The following is a 9,118-nucleotide window of genomic DNA, read 5'->3' as shown; positions in this document are numbered from 1 at the left end:
CAACCAGATGAGCAGGAGTTCTTTGTTTCTTAAGTCCTGTTAGTTTTGCCGTATCACCTAACATTTTGGATTTATCATCCACTTATCAGGGAGACCATGTACCGTTTGTCTCTTCGCTCTTGGCTTACCTCGCTCAACATGATTCCTTCTAGCTCCATCCATTTCCCAAAAGCAGATATTTTTAGGAGAGCAATGGTGCTGATTTTTATGGGTTGTCAGAAATCCAGCAGGAAGGGAAACCTTAGACTCTAGAAGACCTCTAAGGATTTTCCTCATTTCCATTTGACCCCATCATTCCAATTGAGAAGAAAACATTTCCCTCAAGAAATATTAATGATTAAAATTTCCTCTGGTTGTTGAAAGCTAGTGACTTTGGCAGCCTAAAGCAACTTGTGCTTATGAAGCATTATTGAAACCTGGAAAGCCAAGGTTGTAAACCACATCTTCTGGCAAAAAGCAGGTGATTGATTGTGCCCTCTGACATGTGCCTGCAAATGTGTTTGCCAACACCCACGCTTACCTATTACTAAGGACACTTTTTAGGCTTTTGTTGTGGAAGTCAGGTTCCAAGGGTGTGTGTGTGTGTGTGTGTGTGTGTGTGTGTGTACATACATACAATGATCTCTGTCCCTTAGTTTTTTTGCTCAAGGCTGATGTTTTACCACTTGAGCTTATTTCTACTTCCTGCTTTTTACTGGTTGATTGGAGATAAGATTCTCAGTGGTTGTTCTGCCCAAGCTGGCTTCAAATTGTCATCCTTAGACCTCAGCCCCTGAGTAGCTAGACCTGAACCACTGGTGCCCAGCTAAAGGGTGTTTTGTTTTGTTTTTAACGCAGATGTAGAATAGTCATGCATACAAGTCTTTCAACAACAACCAGCTAAATTCCCATTTGGCTACTTCACTGGGTCTCCAGTGGATCACTAATCTATTCCCAAGGCATACAATCTCTCCAATTTCTCAGGTGGAATTTATTTCATAACCTGCTTGCATGCTGAACAATTGGTTGCTGTATTTTGGAAAAGGTGAACCATTGCACACTGTGCTACCTAGTATTCCCCCACAGGGAGGAGAGGGATAGAGTCTGGAAAGGCGAATGTTTTCATTCGTTTCTTTCAGTCTGTAGTTTGTAAGTATCACCACTGCAAGTAGACTAGAGCCTGTGAGTGTAGGCCATGAATCAAAGAAGCCATGAGCTACTCTGTTAGATGTAGGGCATATAGAAAGCAGATCAAAACCCTCTGGAGTTCCGAAAGGCTCTGTGCAACCATTAGAGCATATTGTAGCGGAGAAGATGAGACTGGGGGAGAAACTTGTTCCAGGGTGTTTCAGCAACCCTTAAGTGCCTGGTGAGTTGAGAAAAGATCTGAAAAGGCCATTTCCAGAAAGAAAATGGTGTCTTGTAAAGACAAACATACAAACAAAAAAAAAAAAACAAATTAAGCCCAAGTAAATTTAAAGGGGCTCATGTAACAACTGGAAGAACTGATAGTCTAACGCTGGGAACACATTTGTCAGTGAAAGAAAGGGAACTGTTTTGGAGCAAGACTATCATTAATGTTAATGATAATTATTGAGCCAAGTCAGAATATTAATACTCCAGGAGGATTGATGAAAATGCTTGCTCATGTGTTTTCTCTTCTCTTTCATGCCAAGCTTACTGGAAGAGACAGTGATGAATTTAATGAACTTATCCTTTTTTAGGCCCACTTACATGCATGCTTTTGATGGAAGTAGTTTTAGTTTCTACATTATGCCACACAATTGAATGCATTTCTTTTTAATTTTTTATTGGATTCTCCCATAATAATAATTTTAATATGCATTTTAGGCTCTGTGCATACATTGTAAAAATGTTGTGAAGAATAAATCATCACTCTGAGTATAGACAGAGGTAATAGAAAACACTATTTTTGCACCAGTACTGGGCTTGAACCTAAATGCTGGGCACTGTCTCTTAGCATTTTTGCTCAAGAATAGTGTTCTGCCACTTGAACCATACCATATTTATGCACGTGTTTAAGAAGATACATTTCTCTATAGAAGTCCTACTATAACTAGTATTCTTGAACTTTGCCCTGTGAGATAAAGACTTCTAGATGATCACATGAGGTGATCCTGGTCAAACAAGTTTGGGAAATGTTAACTACTATTATTTTCTCTTAGAGATGCTGAGTGCTCATATGGACACAAAAGGCTGAGAACATTGTAGAATAGAAACTTTGTTGTTATTGTTATTGTTGTTGTTTAACTTTGTACCTAAACACTGCCCCTCAGCATTTTCACTCAAGGCTAGTGCTCTACCATTCAAACCAAACCTCTACGTCTGGCTTTTTGCTGCTTGGGCTAACTTGGAACCATCATTTCTAGATTTGTCTCCTTAGTAGCTAGGATTATAGGCTTGGGTCATTGGCACCTCACCAGAACACAAACATTTAATTTAGTTTTCACTCAGAAGCAGACAATATTGACTGTTAATTCAACTACTCTCTCTTCTTCCTTGCCAACTGGAGCCTGGTTTCATTGACGTAGTAATATTTAAACTAGGAACATTGCTTTGCCCACAATTAGTTTAAGGTTGGGTATAAGACACAATACAAAAGATATAGAATGAATTCTATGAAGACCGCTGGAGGAAATAGTCTTAGCTAAATCAAGAGAACTGTACGGAAGAAGAGAAATACTTTGCTCTTATCCCTTTGTTCCTTCTGGTGACACCATTATGTGGTATGAGAATGCAGCATGTACAGCTAGGGTAGTCATGCTGTAAACATGAGGAGAGACTTCACTGATATCCTGAGCACCCATCTAGACTGAGTGTCATTGTCCAACAATCCAAGCAAATCAGAAAAATGGCCAGGTGAAATAAGTCAAGTATGCTTCTGATTACGGACCACAGAAATTAGCTTGTTATTCCTTGCCGTGCTCAAACTTAAAATTAACAGTAGAACCATGATTTAGCACAGTATGCCAACAGGCATCATTTGGGAATTAGTGTTGGACTTTGGCTTTCTTTGTCAAAGTTGTAATTCTCACACCCCTTCCTCGTGCCTTTACCCTCAGTTCACCTACAGAGTGACACTGGGCCTTAGCGTTTCTGATGGTGACTGTGGGCTGAGCATAAGCCCTGGTCTCTGAGGGTAGCAAAAGGAGAATTTTCATTTAAATAATGAAGCTCAGATTTAGGAGGCCTTTCCCTAGGAGCAACTGTAGGCAGTTTTGTAACAAGTATTTTAAATGGATTCTATAGGTAGTGGGTTTCACTCATCGCCCAAAAACATTACCCATCAGTAAAGTTTTTTGCAAGTCTAGTTCCACATCTTCATTACATGCATGAAGAAATAGAGGCAGAGTCACATTGTTGATTTACTGTCTCCTTAACAATATCTAATCTGGAGCCTCCCCTCCCCTCACCCCAGGGCCAGGTTGCTGGAGAGGCTGAGCACTTTGGACACTGAGGACAGTGCCAGCCATCTCAGTCAAGTGAGCTCCAGCTTCTCAGCACTGGACTAATACTTGTCACATTTGTGCCTGAAATGGTGAGAAAAGGGGTCATTCTCAAAGCTTTCCTCATCTAGGTAGAGGTAGTCAAAGTTTGTTTGCAAAAATTACAGAACAAGGCTACTGAGGGTTCACACCTGTAATCCTAGCTACTCAGAGATGGAGATCTGAGGATTGTGGTTGGTTCAAAGGCAGCCCAGACCATAGTCCATGAAACTATCTTTCATGGACTATTTCATATCTTCTTTAATTGACTACCCAAAAGCTATTTGTAGGGGCTGGGAAGGTGGCTCAGTGGTAGAGCTCTTGCCTTGCATGCATGAGGCCCTGGGTTCGATTCCTCAGCACCACATAAGCAGAAAAAAAAAAGCCGGAAGTGGTGCTGTGGCTCAAGTGGTAGAGGGCTAGTCTTGAGCTGAATTGCTGAGAGACAGCGCCCAGGCCCAGAGTTCAGGCCCACGACCGGACCCCAAAAGCTATTTGTAGAGCAGGGACATAAGTGGCAGAGCACCAGCCTTGAGTGAAAAAGCTAAGGGGCTGAGCCTAAAGTTCAAGTTCCAGTACAGGGCCCAAAACTTCTAAAAAAGGAGCTACATCTATAAAACTTTGTAGAGAGGCATAAAGAGAAAGCTGGTTATCCCTAAGCCTCACTATGCCCTCTTTCTGCCTCCCTCGAGTGAACAGACTAGAACAATCTATGATGCATCCTTTTCTGTTTTACTCTGGGTTCCCTACTGCATGTGATAGAGGCTACTTTGGCTTTCTTTAAGAATTTCCTTTAAAATGGAATCCAATTATCTATATTTCTCACTACCTTGGTTTTTATCTTTTACTAGTATATCAAGAACATCCCTTGGGTTGAATGGAACTGGACCAAGTCCATTCATCCATTCATTTTACTAGTTACAACATATTACATCAGGTCACTGCAGTACATTTCAATTTACCATCTTTTAGTTCCTCGATATTAACCTTATTTCTTGTTATTCTCTATAGAATAGATTCACATACAGAATTTTGTATTTTTTAATTATTTTTGTGCTGGTATTGGGACTGGAATTTCGGGCCTGGGAGCTGTTCTTTAGCTTTTTTACTCAAAGCTGATGCTGTACCAGTTGAGCTGTATTTCTACTTCTGACTTTTTTTCTGCTAAGTTGGAGATAAGAGTCTCTTGGATTTGTCTGCCCAGGCTAACTTTGAACTATGATACTCAGATCTCATCCTTCTGAGTAGGCTTACAGGCATAAGCCACTGGTACCCAGACACACATAACTTTAGCTACAACATACAAACATACAAATATGTCAATATCATTCCTGTTAATATTTTCCTGATAGACCAGCACAAAATTGCTTTGCTTCATCGGAACATACAAGTATCACTCATTTGAAAGAATACATAGCATGTTTCTACCATATCCTCACTATCATTGAAAGTTGTCACTTTCTAAGGTTTGTTTCCAATACCACCTGGCCCAGGCTTGTTGTTTTCATTGGCATTTCTTTGGTCAGTATCATCAGTGATTTTCAAGCATCTTTTTCTGATTTCTATTGACCATTGGATTATTTTTCCTTAAAAAAAATCTTACAGTGTGCTAAAGGTTCTAAGACCATAGTTAAAAAAAAGTTTGAAAAATATTTAGGGAAAGGAATATGTTTGTGAAATATCAAATACTTCGTGAGTCAGGGTTTGTATGTTCACATGTGTGTTCACATAGTGCTCTAGTAAAGAATCCATATTACTAGTTAATATTGATAGCATTTTCCTAAGATTACTTGTATTTCAAAGATATCTATAAGGAAGTATCCATAAGAAAAGCTATAAAAGTAAATATGAAAACTATGAAAGCCCACATTCTAGAATCACCTTTAGCAAACAATGTTCTGACAAAATCCAACTTTGCTTTGCTTTTGTTGTTGTTGTTGTTGTTTGTTTGTCATGGCAAAACTGAGGTAGACAAAGAGTCTAACATGTGCTAGGCAATCGCTATACCACCTGACTGTCCACCCCCAACCCAATAATCCTCTTTACATTCAAGATGGTGTCACAGAGAGTCTACCCATGTCTGTAGCCTAGTTAGAATAGTGATTGTCAATTTGCTTTCTCTCTGTTTTGGCCATGGAGATTATTTTGATCTTTTTTGATCTTCAGTTAATATGTAAGGAGGCATTGCACACTAAAAACTCTTCTCCACAAGCCAGCAGGGTGGTTAAAATATCTATGCCAGAACTCTATCAAGAATATGGATGTGAAACACATACAGTAATGTGTCTGGCTTTTCACACTGAGGTTAAAAGCTGATGTTAACATGTGAGATAGACATCAGATCATTAAGAAGATGTATCATTTTTGCTGAGACCAGAGGATTGCAATAGACCTGGGAATATCTATTAAAATCGCAAGTTCTGCCTTAGTGTCTAAGTTCTGCCTGAGTCAAAGTTCTTGCAGTCTAAGACTTGTCTCTACATTACACATAACAGAATTAGGGTTTTGTTTTTGTTTTTGTGGGGTTTGGGGCAGTAGTGGGCTTGTACTTAGGATATCATATGTGCTAGGCTGGTGAGATAGTGCTGAACCATTCTTCCAGTCCTGTTTTACACAGGTTAATTGAAGATTTTTTTTCTCACTTCCCACTTCAGGCATATACCTGAGCTATGATCTGCCTGTTTTAGACTTCCCATCATTGCTGGGGTCACAAGGAAATATCACATGGATTCTGACTTACCACGGTGGGAATCCAGTCTCTTAGACTTATCTACTTGGACTGTCCTGGAACCAGAGTCCTTTTGATCTCAGCCTCTCAGATAGCTTGGGAAGACAAGACCATGCTATTGCACTATGTATTATATGTTGAGAAGAGTCTTGCAACCCCTGAGCTGGCCTTGAACTGAGATCCTGCCTTTCTTAGCCTCTTAAGTAGTAGGAATAGCAGTGTTGTCTTACATACAACATGTTTCTAGGGTTTTTAGAATGCATATTATAACTATTCCATGATTTTTAACTCTTAGGTACCTCGTAGATGAAATCAAGAAGAGGGAAGGTTTCAAGTTACTGATGGAGGTAAGTGACTATGGAATTGTGCTTGTGGTTTTGCCAGTCAACTGTGATGAAGGTAGTAATTTTTTAATGTTATGTTTCATTGATTTTTTTGTGTTAGAAACTTAGAAACAACTCATTAGCTTAATTTGTAGAGTCCATTATGCTAATTTACTCTATTAGTGAATATTTTTCTTTGTTAGATTCCCAGGGAATACACTTGCCTTTAAGTTTGAAAATTAAAAAGCTCAATAATAATTACCTAGGATAATACTGAATAAATTATGACCTCTATCTTGATGTATAAATTGCATAATGATTGTACCGCAAATATTCAATTGTGCTGTAGTGGTGCCTGCATGTAAAAAATCAATTAAGGCAATGTACAATAATGCATATACTTTCTCTTTTATATGAAATAATGAGAACATATTAGCTTTGGAGCAATGGAAAAATAAGTCATTTTGTTATTTGTGTTGTTGGATTATTTGAAATATTGCAAAGACAGTGAATTTTTTTCTAAAATACCTGGTAAGGAAATGTGGGGAATATTTTAACTGATTTTTATAAATTTTTATTGTAAAAATACTGTACAAAGGAGGGGTTACAGTTACATGAGCAAGGTAATGAGTCCATTTCCTATCAAGCATTGTTGCCTCCTCCTTTGTTCTTCCCCTACCATCCCTTCCCTCCCACCTCCACAACTACCTTAACTCTGATTTTTTAAGACATAATGTGAGCTTACTTTTGATCTTGCTATAGTATATATCTGGTAGCAATTTTTAACCTAATCTAAAATCACCTAGAGATTACCATTTAACATCCTCTACTGTCTATAAGAAAAACCTAGTTTTCTTTGTCTAATATTTTATTCATTTTATTTAATTAATTATTATTATTTTATTATATGGAAGCATTACTCCATACTAGGTACAGTGATAGGCACTGGAAATACAACACAGGAGAGGCCACTGCTCCACAGTGCTTCATTCAGACAGCTGTTTGCCTTAAGCAAACAACTTGACACATGGAGAGAGAAGGCTGCAGAAAACAAGCAAGTCTGTGAGAGATAACCCAGGATATACACTAGTACAGCTATCACTATGGAAAGTACTATCACTGCAGTAAATATACAGCACAGGTCTACAGTTGAAGTGTGTGTTGTTAGGCACTTGGTTTGGATGGTTAAGTTGGGATCACATTTGCTTATCTTTGAGACAGCAGGCCATGTGGATGTTTGAGGGAAAGTCACTCCACAAAGACCCAATGAATAATCACAAAGACTAAGAATTAGAGAGCTCTAGGTGTTGGAACAAACCAAAGAAGGTGATTCAAACAAGGAGGGCGACTGTAGGAGATGGATTTGGAAAGGTGGGCAGAAACTAGGTGGGGCAGATCAAGGACATCAAAGAAAGTCCTTTAGTTTTCGTTTCAAATGTTGGCATTGGTGATGTTTTGAGAAGGAGTCTGATTCCAGTTTTATTTGTTTTTTTTATTATGTGTAAATAGTTGTACCAAGGAGTCACCATGCAGCAAACCAGTTTATGAGTAGAGTGCATTTTGATGTCACTCATTTTATTATTCTGCCCCATCCCGCTTAAGCTTTCCCTGGCTTCACTTTTCTTAATCTTGTAGGATGTGTGTTAAATTTTATGACTGTACTATTCCCTTCCTTTCTCTCTTCATTAGACTAACCCACTCCCTCAACCACACACATTCCTTTCAAATACCTGTTTCCTGGTATTCATTTTGTTGGACTGTGAGTTAGCCTTTCTAAGGACTCCCACCATTTGAATTCTCCCCTGAAAATACCATAGTTTGGTTAATTTTGAGTACCTTGCATACAATCTTAAAATGTTCACTTGTACATTTATAAATTAGCTCTAGCTTCCATGATAAACAGGAATTGTTTGTCCCTTGTCTCTCCTGGCCTGACTTACTTCCCTTCACATGATTCTTTTCCCAGGTTCATCCATTTCTCTGCAAATAATATAATATAATTATTCCTTGTGGATGAGTAAAATTCCATTGAGTATATATATCGTACTTTTTAAATTTTTTTATTGTGAAAATACCGTACAGAGGGGTTACAATGACCTGGGCAAGGTAATTGTAACATTATTGCCTCCTCCTTTGTTTCCCTTCCCATCCCCATCCTTTCCCATTTCTCCTCCCCACCCCTCACCCCCGCCCCTGCCTGGCCAAACTTGTAAAGTTCATTTTTCAACATAACAACTTGTACATCTCATTGTTGTGATGGGTCCACCTGTATCCTTATTTAAATGGTTTGTTTTTGCCCTTCCCCTCCAAAATTAAACCAACATCAAATACAATGAAAGCAGGGGTTATACCGTGGAGGAGGTACATACAAAGCAACAAAGAAATCATCTTATAAATATGTTAGAAACAATTGCAAGAAAGAAAAAAACATTTCAATACTTATCTTGGGGTTCATTTCACCTAACATCAACTTCTCTGACTTTTTCCGCTTGTCTCAGACATATACTAGTTATTGCAAATAAGGGAAACCATGGGACCTATGTTTCTTTGGGCCTGGCTTACTTCACTTAATATAATTTTTT

At 38.6% G+C, this 9,118-nt stretch overlaps 1 protein-coding gene across 1 annotated transcript in view; it reads left to right on the top strand.

The window, feature by feature from the left end:
- Gadl1 (glutamate decarboxylase-like 1) overlaps positions 1-9,118 on the top strand; it is a 212,531-nt gene that overhangs the window by 119,948 nt on the left and 83,465 nt on the right. Inside the window, exon 13 of the mRNA XM_013028478.1 lies at positions 6,509-6,560. Coding sequence (XP_012883932.1) covers positions 6,509-6,560 — 52 coding nt within the window. The remainder of the gene's footprint in view (positions 1-6,508; positions 6,561-9,118) is intronic.

This window comes from Dipodomys ordii, unplaced genomic scaffold (assembly GCF_000151885.1).
Source record: "Dipodomys ordii isolate 6190 unplaced genomic scaffold, Dord_2.0 Scaffold110, whole genome shotgun sequence".
NCBI lineage: Eukaryota > Metazoa > Chordata > Mammalia > Rodentia > Heteromyidae > Dipodomys > Dipodomys ordii.
The sequence above is the reverse complement of the archived record's forward strand: the minus strand, read 5'-3'. Positions and strand labels throughout refer to the sequence as shown.